The sequence below is a fragment of the Chelonoidis abingdonii genome, chromosome 8 (assembly GCF_003597395.2).
Source record: "Chelonoidis abingdonii isolate Lonesome George chromosome 8, CheloAbing_2.0, whole genome shotgun sequence".
In the NCBI taxonomy this organism is placed as follows: domain Eukaryota; kingdom Metazoa; phylum Chordata; order Testudines; family Testudinidae; genus Chelonoidis; species Chelonoidis abingdonii.
The window spans coordinates 1,141,385-1,162,895 of record NC_133776.1 but is presented as its reverse complement, the minus strand read 5'-3'; the positions used below and the strand labels follow the sequence as shown (position 1 = coordinate 1,162,895).

The following is a 21,511-nucleotide window of genomic DNA, read 5'->3' as shown; positions in this document are numbered from 1 at the left end:
CTGGCAAGGCAGGAGGTGGGTTTGGGCAGTGACTAAAGGCGCCACAGGATTGAAGCCCCTGTACTAATATCCCCAGTTTCTCTCACGCATACGGCACAGCGTTCAGTACTACAGCAGCTGTCCTAGAGACTGAGACAACCAGGTCTCTTTAGCGCTTTATGCCCCCCTCTGGAATTGCTGGGTCAGCTAAAGAGCTGGAGCACACCATTCACACCCCAGCTAGGGCCTGCAAGACCCTCGCTTCCTGCCCTCCCCATTAACCCTTCATGCTGCACCGCACAAGCCAATCACTAAATACCTGGTGGTAGGAAGAGGCTTCCCCAGGGTGCAGAGTATCCCACCTTCGTCTGCTGCTGCTGCAGGCTGCTGGTGGAGCCAGGACACCCCCCGGTGATTCCTGAGACGAAGGAATCTGGCAGAGACCAGACAGTGCTTGGGGGTGCTGTGCCGCTCTGCCAGCATGGGCTGCAACACTACAAGCTTTACGTGGGCAAAAGCAGCTCACTGCTGCCAAGAACAAACAATGGTCTAAAGAGGCTCATTATCTCTGCCATTTCTACTCAGCCACACACACAGGGGCAATAACAACTGCCATGAATACATTTGATTATAGAGCTGACTCAGGACTCTCGCGCAGTTAAACAGAGTGGTGATGGTTCATTTACCCAACAGCCCTATGTCAGCTATTTTTTAATCACCGTAAGAAGGAACCAGACCCTTATCAAACCTTTCACCCAGGGCATCAGTTGTGCTGTGGAAAACTGGCACAGTGTATTTTACGTTTGCACCTTTATTCTAGCATAGAAGGTTAACGGAAGAGCTAGTAAAAAAGAACACACTCGTCCACACTCTGCACGGTTCTAAGATGAGAACAGCAGCAAAGCTTTTAGCACTAGGAAGAACCAAGGGAAGGCTTTCAAGCTCATTTGGATTCAATTTTGGTCCAGGAGTAACCCAGTGTTAATGCAGCTTTGTAATTTCATCAGCACAAACCAGTCTTTACAAAGTCTCATTTGGCTTTTATTCTAAATGAGGCCAGGCTGGAGATGGCATCTTCTCGCCCTGCATTAGACACAGAAATAGGTCACCGAGTGATGGTCCCTTATGCAGTCTACAGTAAAGAACAATGCAATGCTCATGAATACTGTGCAACCACTGACGCTATCAGTGTCCAACAAGGTGCTGTCCCTATCCCACAGGGCGGTGCACCCAGGACGTGAAGGCAGGTGGTGTTGTGTGCCATTGCACTGACTCGGCCTACTTTGCATGTACATAGAGGCTTTCACCGCTAGCTCTAATTGAGCCTCACAGCACAGTGGGAAAAGGGTAAATATTAATAGCCCATTTTACAAGTAGGGAGACTGTGGCATGGCGGAGCGACATGCCTTGCCCAACCTCATGTAGCCACGTCCGTGTCTGAGTTGGAAGTAGAACCCAGGTGCCTTGGTTTAACCACTAGACTGCACTTCCTCCTCCAGGCGAGAGTGTTGGAATGTTCCTGGAACAGCTGGAGTGAGCTGCAGGAGCCCAGGGCACGAGGGGCTGGGGACACCTTCGCATGGGGCATTGGTGCACACACTTCACTAGCTGCTGCTCCCATCACCCAGCAGAGTGACGAGTGGCCTAGTCCTCGGGGATCGGTGTGTTGCAGTTCCCATGGTAGATTCTGACTTGGCCCTCGCACCGGAAGTACTGATCGAACACATCGCTGTATCCGTGCTCCCTCCACCAGGAGCAGAGCTGCCGGTTCCAGGTGCAGTGCAGGACGTGGAACAGCTCGGGGTGTTCCATGCCAATCATCGTGAAGAAGTCCTGGTCCCCCAGGTGGCCCTTGAAGTGGTACTTCTCAGTGAGCTGCCGCACCATGTCTGGCTCCAGCAACTGGTTGTAGAGCTGGGACTGGCGCATGGCTTCCAGGTTCAGCAGCATGACCCCGCTGTTAAAGCCAGGCAGGCCGTCAGGAGGGGGTTCGCCCACCTTGGTCTGGGGGTTCTCACGGCGGAACTGCCAGAACGTGTGCCTGGAGAAGGGAGAAGAACACAACACGGGGGGTTTACAGACCGCAGGGCAGATGGCTCCGGCAGCAACCAGGTGTGAGCCAAGCACAACACTAGCAAGAAGTGTTAACTCCACCAGCTACAAAAATGCACTCTGTGCCCCAGGGAAACTCGCTCACCCTAAGCATGGCCCCTGCAGGATGGAGCTAAAATGCCACCCCTGAGACCCACACTTCTCCGGACTCCAGGTGTTCTGGATGCACAAGGAATGCAAGCCTGAGCTCACACTTGCCTCAGAGATTCCTAGATTTAAGCCCAGAAGGGATTATGGGACTGGATGGGACCTCAAGAATTCATCAAGTCCAGCCCCCTGCGATGAGCAGGGCCAAGTAAACCTGGGCCATCCCTGACAGTGGCTTGTCCAGCTGGTTTTTAAACACCTCCCGTGACGGAGATTCCACGACCTGCCTCGGAAGCCTGTTCCAGAGCTTACTCACCCTGAGAGTTGGAAAGATTTTCCTAATATCTAACCTAAATCAGCCCGGCTGCAGATTAATCCCATTACTGCTTGTCCTACCTTCAGTGGACATGGTGAGCAATTGATCCCTGACCTATTTATAACAGCCCTTAACAGATTTAAAGACTGGTACCATTATGGTTATTTAGTCTGATATCCTGCATAACACAAGCCAGAAAACCTCACCCAGTAATTTCTGTGTCAAGCCCATAATGTTTGGCTAAACTAGAGCAGGGCTTTTGGGAAGACACCCTAACCATTGGTAAATGATGCCAACCATTGATTACCCTCACACCGTTTAAAAACGTGCCTCTTATTGTAGTTTGAATTTATCTAGCCTCAAATTCCAACCATGGAATCACATTAAGCCTTTTTCTGATCAATTACAGAGCCCTTTGCTATCAGAAACCTCCTACCCAGGTAGAGCTCACTCTTCTGTGAGATAAACTAGTCTTTAGTCCCTTAATACGGGCTGCACGGATTTCTGTATTGTGCTGTTTTTATCAGGAAGTTATGCTGGACTAAATCAAATGCCTCAGTCAACACAGTGACCTCTATTAGCTGCACTTGTGATCTCCTCACAAACAGAACGACGTGGTGATGTGACAAGACCGACTTCCCACAGAGCCCCCCATGCTGACGGGCATTCAGTCTGTTACCATCTTTTCATGCTGTATTGCCAGCATCCCACATTAGCCTTCCCAGGGGTTTGCGAGGATCAGCGTGAGGCTCCCCAGTTTCCTGGGTCACCCCACTTGGTCTCCTGGGAAGGATTTGCTGGTGCAGAAAAAGGCTTGGAAGATTAAATGAATGGGCTGTATTGCAGGGGTGCTGGACTGACAGCTACTGGCTAACCCAGCCCCTTGATGCTGCTGTGCAATGGGTACTGCAGATGGACACAGGGTTCAGCTCCCCTTCAAAGGCAAATTCTAGATGATAAACGGAATAAAAACAGTGAAACAAAGTGGGCCAGACTCTGACCATAGGCCCTCTGGCGTCAATCTGAAGTGACTCCATTCCCACCCATGTCACTGGGGTCACAAGCTCTCCCATTACAGGAAGGAGCCGGGAATTAAACCCAACCCCTTGGTGCCTTCCAAGAGAGGACTGAAAAGAGGCCAGACAAGCTTCCTGCAGAACAACACTTAAAACCTTTGCGGCCCTGCCACCATCTCTCAAGGCCCCGTGAACACTGTTCACATGGAGCCCTCCAAAGCCCTCCCAGGGACACAGCTGCCCCGTGGTTGGGCTGACACCAGGAAGAGTCACAACGGGTCTTCATGCCGGGGCGCTGGGTTACCCAGACACAAAGCTCCTGTGAAAGACACACACAGGACACTGAGTGGCTACAGAAGGGAGCCCCACGCAGCTCCTTCCCCAGCAGTGACACCATCGGTCCCTCTGCCCTGCGAACCCCCCACTCCTTCGGTACAGCAGAGCGCTCGCTGGATGCTCACTATTGTGGTGGCTTCTGGTGCTCAGTTCCTAGTGCAGAGACCTGCACTGGACCCCCTGCAACACCAAGTAGCTGCGAACAACAGCTGTGGTTCAGCTGTGAGCGCAGCAGGAGCAGGCTCCTGACTCGCAGAGGAAACGCAAATCGAGTTGCTGTTGTGTCCGTTCTGCAGGGGTCTGCAATGCTGGGACTATGGCAAGACTAGGTGAGCCAGCAGTTTGGATTCTTCCTCTCATTTTGTACAGGCACGCAACAAAAGGGTAGGACTGTGCGGGTCCATACACGGCACTGGTCACTTAGGACCCATCCTGCATTCTTTGGGCACCGAAACTCCCCCTGGAGTCATACTACACTTGCACCGTGGGTCGAGTTTGCTGCAGTCAGTGGGGCTGCCCCAGTTCAGGCCACCATCCTTCATTCCGGGGCATCCTGACGCACTATGCAAACTTTTCACCACTGACATGCAGCCACCTCTGGGGTGGAATGTGGTAGCTCCTTGAGAGCACTCACCCATTTCAAAGAGTTACACCATGTCCAATGGCAGCTGCCTGGGGATTTCAGGAAAGCTGCTGGAATCTGACCAAGACACCATAGCTAATGCCACTGCACTCACCGGGGTTTTTTAATGATCACCATCCTCGGCTTTACATCTCAGCGGAAAGACAGCGCCTCCACGAGCACAGGGCTCCCTGGCACGTCACTGAGAGCTGACCCAGCAGAGCAGTGAAACTCTCTGGGGGCCTTTCACGCAGGCAGGAAATCAGAGCTTGACTGCAGCTAAAACCTGTAGCATTGTGCACCCACATGGGCTGGCGTAAGCCCTGCATCCACACCAGGCAGAACTACTGCAGTGACCATCACAGCACTGATCCAGATGGTGTTAGAGGTTAAAACCAGGCTTTGGTCTGGCCCTGCTTAGCTCACAGGACTGGTGAGCATCATAGCACAAAGCAGCCCTTCTGCTCCCTCCAGCCAGTCTCTCTCCTCTCGCTGGATGCCCACAGACACTGGTTTCATGGGGCAGGGTCCCAGCATCACGCCCTTGGGAGGACCACCCACCCCCACACCCCCGTTGCATAGACTGGGGTCCGTGCACAGCCCTGCACAAGCCGGGAACGGTAGCCGTGCGTCGTCATCCTGCTGAGGCTTAGTGGGCTTGGCACTGCCTCCTGACTGACACTAGGATCATTGATCCTAGATTCAGACCCCTGTGGACTCAGTCTGTTGGTGCCTAGCCGCTGCGTTGCTCTTTCAGCCCTTAGTTCTGCTAATCCAGGGGGTGGGCAAACTACGGCCCGCGAGCTGGAGCCATACCATGCGGCTCGGTCCCGCTCCGGCCGGGGTGCTGGGTCGGGGGCCAGACCACGCTTGAGGTAAGTGCTGCTCAGAGCCTGCACCCCTGAGCCTCTCCCCACACCCCAACCCCCTGCCCCAGCCCTGATCCCCCTCCCGCTCTCCAAACCCCTCAATCCCAGCCCAGAGCCCCCTCTTGCACCCCAAACCTCTCATCCCCAGCCCCATCCCGGAGCCCACACCCCCTCCCAGAACCAAACCCCAGTTTCGTGAGCATTCATGGCCCGCCCTACAATTTGTATTCCCCGATGTGGCCCTCGGGCCAAAAAGTTTGCCCACCCCATGCTAGTCCCTTTGAGTGAGAGGTGGTCACTGCCGTTTGGGGCAGGTTTGGCAGCTCCCCCATAGAGCAGCCACAGTGGGAACAAGCCCAGCCTTCTCTCTTCAAAATATGCACAACACCCCAGAGCCACATTCAGCAAGTGTTTGGGCAGGCGTGGCAGCCCTTCCCGCCCGGCTAGATCTGCTCCTCTCCCCCACCGGAAGCCGGCTCCAGGCAGCTGCAGCAAGCACAGGAACTCAGCCAGACGCAGCTGGGCACACACAACTCAAACTTGCTGATGAAGGCTGTTTGCAGGCGTGTCAGAGCCAAGAGAGGCCTCTGACTCAGAGCGTGGCAGGATATGTTCACATGTGTACACCAGCAGCAGTGTGATGGTGCGTTTAAATGCTCCAAGTTCCTGTGCACTGCTCTGATACGACGCGTCTGTGCCTGGACCGCCCCAATAATCCTCCAGGGCCCTTGTGCAGCCATTGACCCCGTCCAAATGGCTGCATTTACAGCCCATTGTGCACTGGTGTCATGACTGTGCAAGCAGCAAGGGAGTGGCGAATCAGGCCCATTGTTAGTAATGTAGAGACGGTGGACAGAGCACAGGACTCGCAGCCAGGACACAGGGGGTTCCCAGCTCTGCACCTGGCCCTGTGTGACCCCAGGACGCTCACATGCAGCCAGACCTTTCCCAACACTTGGGTCTCACAATGTCTGGGTCCACAACTTGAGCCACCAAAGATGAGGCCACAGAATTCAGTAGCTGCTTTTGGGCCCAGCAGAGCGAATGGCTCGGTGCCTCAGTTTCCCCAGCTGTAAATGTAATGTCCATCTCCCAGGGTTGCTATGACACATGCTGATTAGAAGGCATCTTTTGTGGCTGTTGCTAGATAGTAGAGAGACGCTCTCCGATCCGACTTGGGCACAACATTTAGGGTTTGTAAAAACAGGCTTTTTAAAACAAACGACAAAACCCCTAAGAGCAGTAGAAATGTTCTGTGAAGCTCAAAACAATTCCTACAGAAACACTTAATTAAATCAAACAAACAGCCACAGCATTTGCAGCCCAAGCCTGGTGGACAGAGAGAAACTGACAGCAGTGGTACCGACAAGAGACCCTCTGGGGCATCTGGTATTGGCCACTGTTGGAAGACAGGATACTGGGCTGGATGGACCTTTGGTCTGACCCAGTACGGCTGTTCTTATGTTCCAGCCACCAAGAGAAGCAAAAAGGTTCAAGAGAAGGGTGATGGACACAAATCCACATGGCACTGCAGGGCTCCGCTGCCAGCCCTGCGCTTGACGGCTGGTTCCCCCAGCGCCTGGCATTCCAGCAGCACCTGACAGCCGGAGCACACAACCATGGTGCGTGGGCCAGGCCTTGCTTAGACTCAGAGGAGAGGTTGGGGGGAAGCTGCTTTTCATTGCTCAATGCATGTCACATTCATGGCTCAGGATTTTAGAGGGCTCAGAATACCTCCCGAAGGCAAGTTTGCTGGGTGGCTGGAAGCTGTCCCTCAGCAGTCGGGGGAACTGTCACCAGGCAAACCAGAGCAGCAGGGAAGCCACAAGACACACACAAACCAGCCTGTGGTTCTGCAAAGCTGTCCCATGCCCTGAGCTCTGACTCCATCTGCTCAGCAGGGTAGGAAGGCTCCCAGCCCCAAATGCCACCCTAGCCATAGGGGATGGCAGAGGAGATGGAGCCCTGGAGAAGTCCTGATGATTTGCTGCCAAGTCCCAGCAGTGAGGTACCTGTGGATGTGCCCTTGGTAGGAAAGCAACAGGAACCTGTGCACTCCATACATGCCCACAAGAGACAGGCCTGGAACTGCAGAAACCCCAGTGAATGGTTAGTGCAGCTCCAATGGAGACATTGCAATGGCCTCAGAAGTCTGACGGGAAGGTGGCCATCAGGGATGCTCCGGTGTCAGTGTCAGCACAGTACGATCACAGCTCCTGCATGAAGAGACCTGTCACTCTCCGAACACGCTGGTACTCATGACAGTGTGGCTGACTCAATGCTGCATCTCATAAGAATATACACAAGAGCAGCCACACTGGGTCAGACCAAAGCTCCATCCAGCCCAGTGTCCTGTCTTCTGAGAATGGCCAGTGCCAGGTGCCCCAGAGGGAGTGAACAGAACAGGGAATCACCAAGTGATCCATCCCCTTGCCCATTCCCAGCCTCTGGCAAACAGGCTAGGAACTCCCAGAGCATGAGGCATCCCTGACCATCTTGTTAATAGCCATTGATGGACCTATCCTCCATTCACTTATCTAATTCTCTTATGAGCTCAGTTATATTTTTGGCCTTCACAACATCCTCTCCCAAAGAGTTCCACAGGTTGACTGTGCACTGTGTGAACAAATACGTCCTTTTGCTTGTTTTAGCCTGCTGCCAGTTAATTTCATTGAGTGGCCTCTAGTTCGAGTTTTATGAGAAGGAGTAAATAACACTTCCTGATTTACTTTCTCCACACCACTCATGATTTTATAGATCCCTAACCTATCCCCCCTTAATCGTCTCTTTTCCAAGCTGAAATCTCCCTCTCTCTCCCCCTACCCGGGTGTCGCCAGTACCCAGGCCAGGGCTTTACACTGCATCCACCTTCTGACTTGCAGACAAACATGAGTGCCAGCTGGAACACTCTGCACCGCAGCTCAACAGCACTGCCTCCCTCAAGCCTGGTGAAGCACTAACCGGCCCGGCTCTCATCCGAGTCCCTAGTTCAACCAGCCACTGGGAAAGCAAAAGCCCCGCGTCTCCTGGGACTGAAGAAATGAGACAGCCGTGCACCACCTGCACCGGCGGCTCCACAGCCCAAGTTTTGCAGCCTCCCATGCCCACTGGCAGAAGAGGTGTCAGTGCAGAACCATGGGAAGCTCTGCACAGGAAAGCGGCGGCAGCGCATGGGAGCAACTGCCCAAGGCCAAAGCGACCAGGCATTCTTGGTAGGAAACGTTCTCCCGGCAGAACACATGGCTTTGTCAAAACCGTCAGTTTGAGACAATACTTTTCAGCTTTCCGATCAGCCAAACCAATGTCGGTTCCAAACATCAAACCATTTCTTTGCAAGTGAAAAGGCAAAATTTTCCATCTAGGCGTTTCCAATGTGAAACTTGGGAATTTTTGTTTTGTGAATATTTCTGATACTTTGGCCTTTCCTTCCAATGTGGAAATGAAAATGATTTTGAAATATGGTCATTTCCCATGGAAGGGAAACTCCATTTTCTGAACAGTTCTACCTCAAACCCTCGTCTGGGATTTCGGAGCCGGAAGAATGGAAGCGATGATGGGGGTGGTCTGCTCAGCAAAGGCTCATGGGGCAGTTGGAAGGTCTGATGATCAGTGCAATCCAAAGTGCTGGAAAGAGAGAAAACAATCAAACCCTTCTCCATCAGGCTCTGTGGCTAGCACAGAAATCTCTCAGACAGCACCACGCAGGCCACAGTGATATCAGTCTGTCTGTGAGTGCTAATGAACCAAGCAAATACCAGGTGTGAGACAGCATTGCATCGTATATGCTGCACTTACAGGAGAAAGAAAATACAAGACTACACAGAGTTAGAGATAGGCCCAAGATGCAAAGATTGGATCCAGAACCAAGCTTCCCCAACATGCAGGGTTTGATTCAGCCCTTGTTAGATACAGACCTGCACCCCAAAGCTTGGTTCCAGAGCGACATTTCCTCAATGTTCAGGGCCTCTGGATCAAGGCTGGGGCTCCAGCCAGGTGCGGCTCTAGATTTTTTGCCGCCTCAAGCATGGCAGGTAGGCTGCTTTCGGTGGCGCGCCTGCAGGAGGTCCACCGGCCCTGCGGCTTCCGTGTACCTGCTGCCAAATTGCCGCCAAATCCGTGGGACTGGCGGACCTCCCACAGGCGTGCTGCCAAAGGCAGCCTGACTGCCGCCCTTGCAGGGACCAGCAGGGTGCCCCCTCTGGCTTGCCGCCCCAGGCATGCGCTTGGAACGCTGGTGCCTGGAGCCGCTGCTGGCTCTAGCTCATCTCCATGTATTATATGATCCAGCTTCTCTTCTGAGCGCTCAAGCATTATAATGAAAATAATCAGCTTCCATCACATGGAAACAAGAGAATATAACAGCAGAGCAGAGGAAGGGATACAGCCAGACACAAAGAAGGGAAAGGGAAGGCGGCACCTCAGAAGCGATGAGACTGATCATTTGTTTCACATTTTTATTTTAAAGAAATGTACTGAGCCCTCGACAGCTGAAGTATAGCCCAGAGCGACTGTCGAAGAGCTGGATTATAATCCCTGAAAACAGCTCGCTGTAACAGGAACACGGACACAGTCGCAACCCAGAGCACCGCTCATCTCTCAGCTGCGCTGCCCACGGGCCCCAGTCCCTGTTCAACCCGGCAGAAAAGCAGATTTATTTTAAATGACTAAATCAGTCTTAGAGCAGCATTGCTCGTTCCCCAGTGGATTAGCGTGCAGCCGCTAATCCAGGTAAATGCAGATGCAGTAATGGGAAGAGAACAATACCCTGCTTTTTGGTGGACAAACAAACAGCAATTGTTTAGTCCTGAGCCAAAGCCTGGACGAGGAAGCATTACTTTCCCCAGTCCTGCTATGTACTAGGCAGAGTCACAGTGTGTGCACCGGCGTGTGTGGCTGCACTGTTCACAAGGGAATAAATCCCAGTGCAGCTCTTCAGAGCCGCAGTAACAGACCCAACGGCTCAGCTGCCAAAGGCACCGAGTACGAGGGTGAGACCAGTTCAGCAGCAAAGGAGCTGGTGAGAGCGTGGACAGCTTTAAACCTTTCAGGTGTAGGTTCGAATCCAACCAACAGCTGCTCTGGAGTGGTCTGTCGTCCCCCTGGCACGGTCTCTTGTGCAGCGCTCATTGTCACTGAGTGTTCTGCCAAATGGCTCCGTTAATTGTGGCATCTGGTTCTCTCTAGCTAGGAGTCTGGGAAGAGGGAGCCCAGCCGAAGGGCGCACCCCATGGAGAAAGGGGGGAAGGGGATAAGATCAAGGGGGATGGAAGAGTCTGATTTCCTTTAAAGGAAACCAGAGTGGGAGAAACCAACGAGGAGTCCTTGTGGCCAAATCAATGTGATCTAAGTGGTGGTGCACTGACAAAAAATGTAAGTGGTTAAACTAACACAAACGAAACTCCATACTCCCCAGACAAGAAGTGGGTAAAGTCAGCTACCCGAGTTTACACTCAGACTTGTCTGTGTGGACAAACATTACCCAGTGTTTGAGCACTGGAGAGAATCTGCAGGAGAAATTCCCCTCCCTCCCACACCCAAATTTCAGCAGAGTATGGGAGAAAAATTCTACCGGATTTGGTAAAATTTCCCCGATTCCCAGCGGTCCAAGAGGCGGCCTCGCCAGGGCACTGTCCAGAAAGTAAAGCGCACACCACCGGCAGTTCCATCATGCATTCGGCGTCTGATCCTGTTTTGGGTGGTTCAGTGCAGCCAGTTCCCTGTGAGGGGTAAGTCTTTGCAGGCTCAGGCCCAAGCTCACAGAGCTCCGGAGAGGCACTGACATGCCCAAATACACACACAGGCCCTGCACGGCAGGCGGTGCAGCTCCCCCATAGCATGGATCTGGCGTGGAAGTGCAGTTGCTAGTGCTCTGGGAGCATGTTTGCTGTGTGCCTGGCATAGCTACTGGCAGGCTGGAATTAAACGGTTAATTCGCCCTGGTGATTCCTGGAGCACAGAGGTAGGTTGGAGTCCATGTGCCTGGGAGTACTCCAGGCAGATACACGGTCACAACTAGTGTTCGCCTTGGCACCCGAGCACTGCTGACATCTCTGATCAGTAGGAGCTATTAAACACAGCTGCTTGGCAGATGCTCAGGATTTTCATCCTTAAACTCCTTTTCCTTCTCTTCCTGCAAACAAAAACTTCAGCGGTAGGGAAGGAAATCTAGGTGGGTGCTTCACATTGCTCAGTACTGACAGCAAAGTAAAACACAACACAAATGGCATTTCACCCAAACCGACCATTGCATTGAAATCCACATGGGCAATGACTCTGAACGCCAGAGAACACATGACAGCGAAAGCCCAGCTGTCCACCAGGACTCTGGGCTGCAACTTTCCATATCCGATAACCAGGCACATCAGCTTTCCATGGGAAGATCGGGCCTAAGCCCCAGCTCCTCCCCTCCCCAGACTCCAGCCAGGCTGCGCACGGCTTGGTATTTTTCTCCATTAACCACAGGGCCAGCTGTAACTTTTCCAGAATGCTCCTTCCAACGTGCGTTGTTTTTGCTTTAAAAGCAATGCTGCTGCAGGTGCTTTTTGATGGAGGGAGAGGGTGGGAAACAAATGGAAACGTTTGGAAGTGACGGAATTAGCAGGAGTGCCAAACCAGTGGGACACGCCAGGGCTATAGAATACACAACTCCCCTGATCACAGGCAAATCAGGAAGAAATGAAATATAGCCAGGCTAATGGGACCAGGTGCCTGAGCCAGGCGTCTTTGGGGGAAGAAGAATGACATGGAAAGGAACACAGAAAACTGCTGTGAGAATCCACCCAGTGTGGCCCGTCTGGGTCCCGTGCAGCTGCTCAGCATCGCACCCTCTGCAAACAGCCCCGGGCAAGCCAAAGTCTGCAGCCTGCTCTGCGCCCTGCAGAAGCACATCCCTGCTACACAGGACTGTAGCTCAAGGCCCAGCAGTGCTTTCAGAGGTTCTCAGGATCACCGGCAGGTGCGCTGGGTAGGCCTGAGATAGTTTCCTTCTGCTCAGTGGAACTGAGGTAGAGGAGACTGGGCATGTGACATGATGCTCCTTGGGACACCTGTGAAAACACTATCAGCATAAACATGGTCTGTGCTCATGAAGCGCCTCGACAAACTATTCACGGCCCCTGTGCGCCGCGGCAAACTGAGTCCCCAGTTCCCAGCACGAGACGCTGGATTGTGCCTTGCTTGGGAATTAAATACGAGGAGAAGCGGAGGAGCTGAGCTGTGGCTCCTAGGCCAGAGTCTGATGTTGAAGTCAGCTTAGTTTATGTTTTCCTCCCATTTTCAGCTCTCAGCATTGTGCGGATCTTTACGCTGCCCCGCAAACAGCACTGGGGGAAGCTGGAGGCTGGGCAGGACAGAGAGCCTAGGCCTTGCCTGAGGGAGGCTGCGAGCCTGCGCCTAACGGAGGCAGATCTGACTGCCAGACACCTTGCTCCTCTGCATGGGACAGGCAGAGATGAGCACAGGATCAGGCCCTAAAGTAGAGAGCCCACACAGAGGAGACATGCCAGGGCCTGAGAGCCCCCGCATGGGGCTACGGAGAGCCCGATACCGTTGTGGGAGACGGCATTCTTGGTGGTGAGGGTTAGGGTTTGTACAGCTGCTATTAGAATAGAATCACAGAATATCAGGGTTGGAAGGGACCTCAGGAGGTATCTAGCCCAACCCCCTGCTCAAAGCAGGACCAATCCCCAACTAAATCATCCCAGCCAGGGCTTTGTCAAGCCGGGCCTTAAAAACCTCTAAGGAAGGAGATTCCACCACCTCCCTAGGGAACCCATTCCAGTGCTTCACCACCCTCCTAGTGAAAAAGTTTTTCCTAATATCCAACCTAAACCTCCCCCACTGCAACTTGAGACCATTACTCCTTGTTCTGTCATCTGCCACCACTCAGAACAGCCGAGCACCAAGCTCTTTGGAACCCCCTTCTGGTAGTTGAAGGCTGCTATCAAATCCCCTCTCACGCATCTCTTCTGCAGTTCCCAGTTCCCTCAGCCTTTCCTCATAAGTCATGTGCTCCAGCCCCCTAATAATTTTTGTTGCCTCCGCTGGACTCTTTCCAGTTTTTCCACATCCTTCTCGTAGTGTGGGGCCCAAAACTGGACACAGTATCCAGATGAGGCCTCACCTGTGCTGAATAGAGGGGAATGATCACGTCCCTCAATCTGCCGGCAATGCTCCTACTTATACAACCCAAAATGCCATTAGCCTTCTTGGCAACCCCAGAGACCTGCAGGCTCCAGCTGCCACGACAGCAACACAGGTCAGGAGGGGTGAGGAAGGAGAACCCAGATGCTCACAAGAGTGGCAGGATGTGCACTGCATGGCCAGCCATTCCCACCACGCTGGAACAGAGCGTCCAGGCTCCAGGAAATCTCCCCACAAGCACATGGCCCTGATGTACCCCATAAGCTAATGGAATGGTCCTAGGGCACCTCATTGAGAGTCGACTACTTCAGGGGACGGACGCTTGCTGGCCATTCGGTCCTGTGAGTGCAAGACGTCCCTGCTGGGTGGGACGTCCCCAGCTGGGCCCCGCCCTTGGGTAACACTGCAGTGCTCCCACTGGGGGGGCTGCTGCCATGCTTACCACTTACCTGGCCACTGCAGCTTTAGCCCTTCCCCTCAGGCCAGACCAAATCCCATCACCATGTGCTCGGGAGACTCTGGAATTCATGGGATAAGCAAAGGGCAACCACCAGTGGGAACTTACCGGGGCCCTGGGGACCCCAGAGTCCTTCCACCTGGTTACAGCTAGAGCAGACAGGACCTATGTCCTGGCAAGGCAGAAGCTGCCTTTCGTGTGCATTTGGGAATGCAGGGAAAGCCCCAGTCCCTGGCGCGCTGTAATCCAGTAAGTGTGTTTTCTGCAGCTCACAGCTTTGTGACATCGGCTGTGCCAGGAGCCAGGGAAGGGGCCAGAGGAGATTCTCGTGGGGGCTCAGGGGTACGGCCTGCATGGGGATGCTTTGATAGTGGGGGCGTTTGTTCACCTCCCTCCCCCCCGCGGATGGAGCCACACGTCTGCAGCCAGATGCTGTCACATACCCATGTCTCAGTCACACCAAAGGCTTGTCACACAGGGGGTTCGTCCACTTTAAAGTCACACCCACCTTAAACCAAATTAACTTCCTGGTGCAGACAGGCCCTCTCTGCCCACTGGCCTTGAGCCAACCGCACTGAACTCAAAGGGACACACACACACACACACACACACTCCGAGCTCCCTGGAGTGGGGCCAGGCCTCAGCGTCTCCACCCCTCAGGTGTTCGTAGGGGCTACAGTGCTGTAGCCTGCAGTACCCTGCAACACCAGCCCACCGCATTGTTACTAGGAGGATGGACTCTGGCCATGGTACATTGGTAGTGAGGGGAGAGCTACCAGTCCTTCTCCCAGACTGTGTAAAACTCTGGGGGTTGGGCCTTCTGCTGCGCCCGTTGGCCTCCACAGCGCTAGGCTGCGTTACGCCAACCCAGGATCTGGCCTGTGGAGTCAACAACGTGACACCCCTTCCCGACGGCGGAGCAACGCCCTGCCCTGTGACCGCTCCAGCCCTCTCAGCCACCAGGGAGCCCCTGGCAAAGGCAGGACGACAGACCTCAGTAGCCCTGCGCTCTCCCCAGGCTGAAAAGCAGAAGGAAGTTGCTCTGTGGACAGGAGAAACTTTCAGCGCTTCACTAAACTTCAGGCCTGATCATGGTGCAGCTTCATTAGCCTCCACAATCCCTTTCAAAAGAGGAAAAAGGCTCCAGACCAAGCCAGGTCACGAGGGCAGCTCAGGGGCCTTGACACCAAAACAAACCATGGCCAAGTGTTGTTAACGACTCTGCAGCCCTGTGCTCCCTTGGCTGAGTGCTACCCCTTGCAGAGGGGCTCTGCTGTGAGCAACTGTTTATAAACACAACCTCCATGTGCTAGGAAACATCTGGAGAATAGCACTTCCCAGCATTCAAAGCACACAGCCCAGGAAGGCTAGATAAAAAATTCCACAAGGACTTCCCCTGCTGGCTGAGCACACAGTCGCTGGCCTGGCTTCCTCCCATGTTTCCTTTAGCACTCTGTGCTTCTGCCCGGCCAACTCAGATGACTGTCCTACCTCAGAAATAAACAACCTACCACTGCTTGGCAGACCAACGGTCCTGGCATACAGCATGGCTTCAAGGCAGGGCTGTAATAATATGTTCAAAAATAGCTTCTTGTTAAATCACCAAGACTATCCTCAAAGGTGAAAACGGATATTTCCATATATTGTAGATGTTTGTCTGTCTTTCTGTTTCTCTCTCTCACCCACACCCCCCAGATCTCCATCGCCTGTGCACTCCGAATCCCTCCAACTTTCACGGGTTTGCCTGGAAGAGACAACAAGGGCCACGGTACAGTAATTGCTTACGACCTGCTCCCATCCAAGTCAACAAGAGATTTGCTACGTGCTACAAATGAGGAAGTGCTGTGCTTTTAATAGACCCCCAGGCCAGAAGGGACCATTGTGACCCTCTAGTCCAGCGGTTCTCAAACTTCATTGCACCACGACCCCCTTCTGACAACAAAAATTACTACTTGACCCCAGGAGGGGGGACCAAAGCCTGAAACCATCTGAGTCTCATTGCCCCGTGCAGGGGGGGCAAAGCCAAAGCCTGAGCCCCACTGTCCTGGGCGGAGGAGAATGGGGGGTGGGCAAAGATGAAGCCCAAGGGCTTGGGCTCCAGGCTTGGGTCCCAGGCCCCAGCAAGTCTAACACCAGCCCTGGCCCCAGCCCATAGCTTGAGAACCGCTGATCTAGTCTGACCTCTTGTATCGCACAGGCAGAGAACTGCCCCAAAATAATTCCTAGAGCAGAGCTTTCAGAAAAACACCCAATTGCCAATGACGGAGAATCCACCACGACCCTTGGTCAGTTGTTCCCATGGTCAATTACTCTCTCTATCAAAAATTGACACCTTATTTCCATTCTCGCCACAGAGCTACTGTTTCTGAGCATGCTCAGTGGTCCCTGCAGCTCCGCCCCAGGTAGCATGTGCTGCCTATTCCCTGGCCTGGCCTGATGGAGCAGGCCTGGGGCTGCAGCGGGGGCAGGTCGCACAGGTACATTGTGCATTCCCGCTAGTAGTGCACACACACAGCTGGACTCAGAGCCCACTGAGGTCAGTGGAAATACTCCCGCTGACTTTGGTGGGCTTTGGGGGAGGCCCCAACACAACAAAGTCTACCTTGACCACCTCTGCCTCCAGGCCAGAGCCAGGGTAGATGCGGAGGGACAGACAGCTGCAGGTTCACACAGATGAGGGAGCAACACCCCCCTTTTCTCAAGGCAAATGTGAATCATTCTGGGCAGCTTTTACCAAGGGGCTATGATTTGTTAGTGGCTCCAGGGCCTCGTCAGATCAAAAACTCTTTCAGTGATGATTACAAAGGGCAGTTTGACCAACACTGATTCCATTGCAGGTCTTTAAGGCTTGGTATTTCCTTTGTGCGGGGTTAGCCCTCGTCAGGTCTTGTGTGAGCAAAGATGAAGGCTCTGGCCTTCACCAGCTCTGCCAAGAGCAGGCTGAGCTCCCATAGGGAGGCACAGGGGGTGGGAACAGCCTTCCACCTTCAAACAGGGACTGTCTGTTCAGTTAGTGACAACAGTCTTCCCTCCGGGTGCTGCCGGGCCTGCACACATCCACATCCTTTCCCCTCGGCAAGATCACACGACAGTTCACCTCAGCCGTGCGCTCTGCAGGCCTGTCACAGAGTGTGGGGGAGACCAGGCCATGCACCGCACTTCCTGCGATTCACCAGGACTCTCAGCGAGCCAGTAACACAGAAGGTTTATTTAGAAGACAGGAACATAGTCCAATACAGGTCTTGTCAATACAGACAACAGGACCCCCTTTAGTTAGGTCCATCTGGGGGCCCCAGGGAGGCCAAGCTCCGTTGGGAAGCCCAAGCCCCATCGGGACACCCCTCTCCATTTCCCAGCCAGCTCCAAACTGAAACTCCCTCCAGCCGTCTCCTTTCTGGCCTTCCCCCAGCTCCTCCCCCAGCCTTTGTGTCCTTTGTCCAGTGTCCCAGAGGTGTTACCTGGCCTCCAAACCCCCTGCTGGGTTCTCAGGTTACATGCTCAGGTATCCTCCCTTCCCCAATGCAGGCAGTCCCAGCAAAACTCCCCTGCAACCTTGCCAGGTCCATACTCCCCACTCAGCATTCACAGAACACAGCCAGACCACTACCACTTCATCACAAGGCCGCAGTGCCGTCAAGTGCTGGCTACACACAAAGCATCTTCCGAGGCAAGAGCCGTTACTGGTTCCACTGAGTCCTTCTCCAAGTCTGAAACCTGCCCAGTGGGTCCAGCTGAGAGCTGGCCAGCCAGGCCAGAGCAGCATGAAATGATGATCTCTGAGTTCTCTGCCACCCCGAGAGTCCTGCCCCCTCCAGGCCCCTGTATGCAAGCACCGGAGTCACGAGTGTGGTATAAACACCCAGACACACAGACAGAGCATAGATCAGACAGCAGCATGGCAAAGCAACAGGAGAGCATCTCCTCATTGCCGCTAATTACCCAGAGAGTAACATGCACTGAACACATTACATGCAGAAGATGTCAGTAGTAACACGCATAAGCACCATCTCAGGAGTGGGAGGAGAGAGCCAGAGAGAGAGGAGATGCAGCTGCCCTGAATGATGAGAAAAGCAGAGCCCTTCATGCCTGTATTTTGAACCATGGCCTCTGATTCTTGGATACGACCGGCTGCTGGGAACTTGTGCAATCCAGCCAGGAGCAAGCACTAAGCAAGTCCCGATGACAGCCGGGCCTCGCACACTCAGATCCCAACCCCGTCAAGGGTCTGTGTGCAGGCTCACAGCCCTAGTCCATCCCTGGCAAGTTGGGGGCTTTTACTAAAAAAACAGCTTGACCTGTCCAAGCACTCATGCACACCCACAGGTTATCGGAAGCTTTCTCAGCTGGTGAGAAGTATCATCTCTGTAGCACTTGGGATTCTCCAAAACGGGCGAATACAATTTTTGCCAAAGCTACAAAAAAAATAAAGTCAGTTTTGGGCTCAGAAAAAAAGAACATCCCGGGGCAGCTGCTCAGTCAGCGCTGCCCCACGATGCGTACACATAATGCCACCCTCCCCCACCCCGTGCAGTGTATGTGAGAATGGAAGAAAAAAACAGTGTGGAGGGGATATAAAACAGCCCTATCGTAGGGGGTATTTGATCAAAAGCTTACGGTACAGCTCCTGCTGCTCTCTGCAAACCAGGGAGTCTCCTGCCAGTTTCTAAAGGCACTGGGTGTTCTGTAATTCTGGCTGCTTCTTCTAGGGAGCAACTGCCCAACAATTCCGAGACTTAGTTCATCCCCACACACAGAATGGCAGCACTGACTGCAAATTAATGTGCAGCCTTGCAGTGGCTGATCTCCTGATGGCTTCTCTGCATGCCTAGCTCATGTGTGCTGGGAGCTTGGGCAAGTCTGTCATGAATCAACAGGTGTTGCTGGCAGCGCTCGGCAGTAGCCAACGCTGCCAGGAGGAGGAATGGCTGGGAAGAATGATCTGGCTGGACTCAGACAGGCCACAGGGACCATAAATGATCTGGAGAAAGGGATAAACAGTGAAGTGGCAAGGTTTGCAGATGATACTAAACTGCTCCAGATAGTTAAGACCAAAGCAGATTGTGAAGAACTTCAAAAAGATCTCACAAAACTAATTGACTGGGCAATAAAATGGCAAATGAAATTTAATGTGGATAAATGTAAAGTAATGCTCATTGGAAAAAATAACCCCAACTATCCATACAATATGATGGGGGCTAATTTAGCTACAACTGATCAGGAAAGAGATCTTGGAGTCATCGTGGATAGTTCTCTGAAGACATCCACATAGTGTGCAGTGGCAGTCAAAAAAGCAAACAGGATGTTAGGAATCATTAAAAAAGGGATAGAGAATAAGACGGAGAGTATCTTATTGCCCTTATATAAATCCATGGTACACTCACATCTTGAATACTGTGTACAGATGTGGTTTACTCATCTCAAAAAAGATATACTGGCGTTAGAAAAGGTTCAGAGAAGGGCAACTCAAATGATTAGGGGTTTGGAATCGATCCCACATGAGAAGAGATTAAAGAGGCTAGGACTTTTCAGGTTGGAAAAGGGGAGCCTAAGGGGGGTTCCAGGTTCGCTATTACACGCCTGTCTGTGTATGAATCTGCCAAGGGCCAGCAGTGCTGCTGCTGGGCCCCATTTCTGCAGCCTGCAGGTGCCAGTCGTTTTCTGTCCACCCCATCCAGATCCACGTGACTGGCGGAGACTCTCCAAGCGGGGATGGCGCTAGATCAGCAGGATTTGGTGACCCATCAAATCAGGGGATTATTGTCATATCTGAGCCACGAACCACGCCAGCCAGCATGCGCCTGCAACCAACGCCCTGCAGAGACCCCTTGGCAATCGCCCGCTAGGATCCATTCTGGGACTACCCCAGGCAGTGGCTCAGGCCATACTGCTCTGGCCACATTCTGCTGCTGGAGACAATGTGCCATCCGGACCCTAGAGAGCCCAGAGAAACACAGGCTTTCCCCCTGCTGTCCTGCTGGCGAACCAGCCCTGCGATGCGAGAGGCAGACCAGGCTGCTGGTTCTGCGCAGGGACCTGGGGAGAAGACCTTCCATTCGCAGACCCACCAGGTTGCTCTGAAAATCACCCAGCTCTTGTCCACACTTGGGATTCAGGCAGCGGTGAGTTGCCGCCCTCCAGCAGGCAGGAAAATCTGCGGTCGGCATCTCTGCCATGGCTGCTGGCAGGGCATGCACAGTGCAGCCCCAGTGCAGACACTTTCGCCCCGATCTCTGCCACAGCCTCCCCATTGCCAACATGGGGACAGCACTTCCCAGTCGTGCACAAAGCCTCCAGCATTGCAGCCCACAGACCCACTGCCCCTGGCGTTCAGCCATGGCACAGTCACAGAGCCAGCTGCGCTCTGTTCACCGCTGGCTGCAAAGCAGCACGTCCCAGCCCCGGGCTCCACATGGCAATTAGCACATGTGCTGACAAGGGAAGTCACACTCTGGGCTTTGGCTGTTCCTTCCCCCAGGGACGGTTCCAACCCTGAGGGCTCCCTCCTCTCACAGCAGGTGGCTGTTCCCCACAGATAAGCAGGGCTGGTGCTTGCCAAAGTAAGCACACCGAAGGGAAGTGCAAAGCGCAGGCCGGGACAGCAATGGTCTGGCACAGTGAGGAAGACCAGCAGCCCTGGGCTCTTCCTCGGGGGTGGTGTCATAAACAGATAGCTAAGGGTTAATGTTTCTTTTACCTGTAAAGGGTTAACAAAGGGAACCACACACCTGACCAGAGGACCAATCAGGAAACCGGATTTTTCAAAGCTCAGGGAGGGAATTTTGGGGTGTGTGTCTTTTGTCTGACTCTCTGTTCTGTGCTCTCTGGCTATAATCGATTCTACTCCAGGCTCTCTAATCTCTGTTTCAATTGTAATAAGAAGAAAAACAATATAAGGCTTTATGTTGTTTTGTATGTATTGTATTGCTGGGTAAGTTAAATGGATATCTTTTGAATAAGGCTGTTATTCATTCTCTTTAAGAAATGACCCTGAATTGTCAACTGATACAGAGACATTTTTATCTTTCTTTCTTTTTTATATAAAGTTTCTTTTTAAAAAACCTGTTGGATTGTCTTTCTATAGAGGCTCTACGGTAAAATCTGTCCGGAATCGTCCTCTAGAAAGACTGGGAGGTGTTACGTTGCCTAGTGCTCTGAAGGATGACCCACACACACAGTGAGTTATTGGCTTAATGAAGGTAAAGACACTCGCAACGGGACCCTGGCGTTGCTGTCACTTAGCGGGGAACCCAGCACCGAAGCTCAGTCGCCGCTGCGGAGTCCAAAGGCGGACGCGTAGCATACAGTCTATATAGTACAAAATACAAAGCCAACCATACATATGCAAACACTCCAACAAGGCTATTCCGCCTTTGGCTAGCCATAAATGTTTCAACCGTTAAAGCAGTTATAACTGAAGCGTGTCCTACAATGACGGCCACTAGCAACAGGGCTTTTCACAAGGCCGCCGAGAAAGCGAACCCTAGCTAGCTGTGACATCAGCTCCGCAGTCCCCTACGAGGGAAAAAAAAGGAGGGGAAGGTAATTGCCCTCTCTTTGTAATTCAAGGATTAAGTA

The 21,511-nt window shown here is 53.1% G+C and overlaps 1 protein-coding gene across 10 annotated transcripts in view; it reads right to left on the bottom strand.

The window, feature by feature from the left end:
* Positions 1 to 774: 774 nt before the first annotated feature.
* Positions 775 to 21,511, bottom strand: part of XXYLT1 (xyloside xylosyltransferase 1) — a 95,855-nt gene continuing 75,118 nt past the window's right edge. For all 10 annotated transcript variants that reach the window (XM_032778130.2, XM_075069039.1, XM_032778132.2 and 7 more), the window contains one exon: positions 775 to 2,020. In XM_032778130.2, the coding sequence (XP_032634021.1) occupies positions 1,624 to 2,020 (397 nt within the window). In that variant the 3' untranslated portion in view covers positions 775 to 1,623. The remainder of the gene's footprint in view (positions 2,021 to 21,511) is intronic.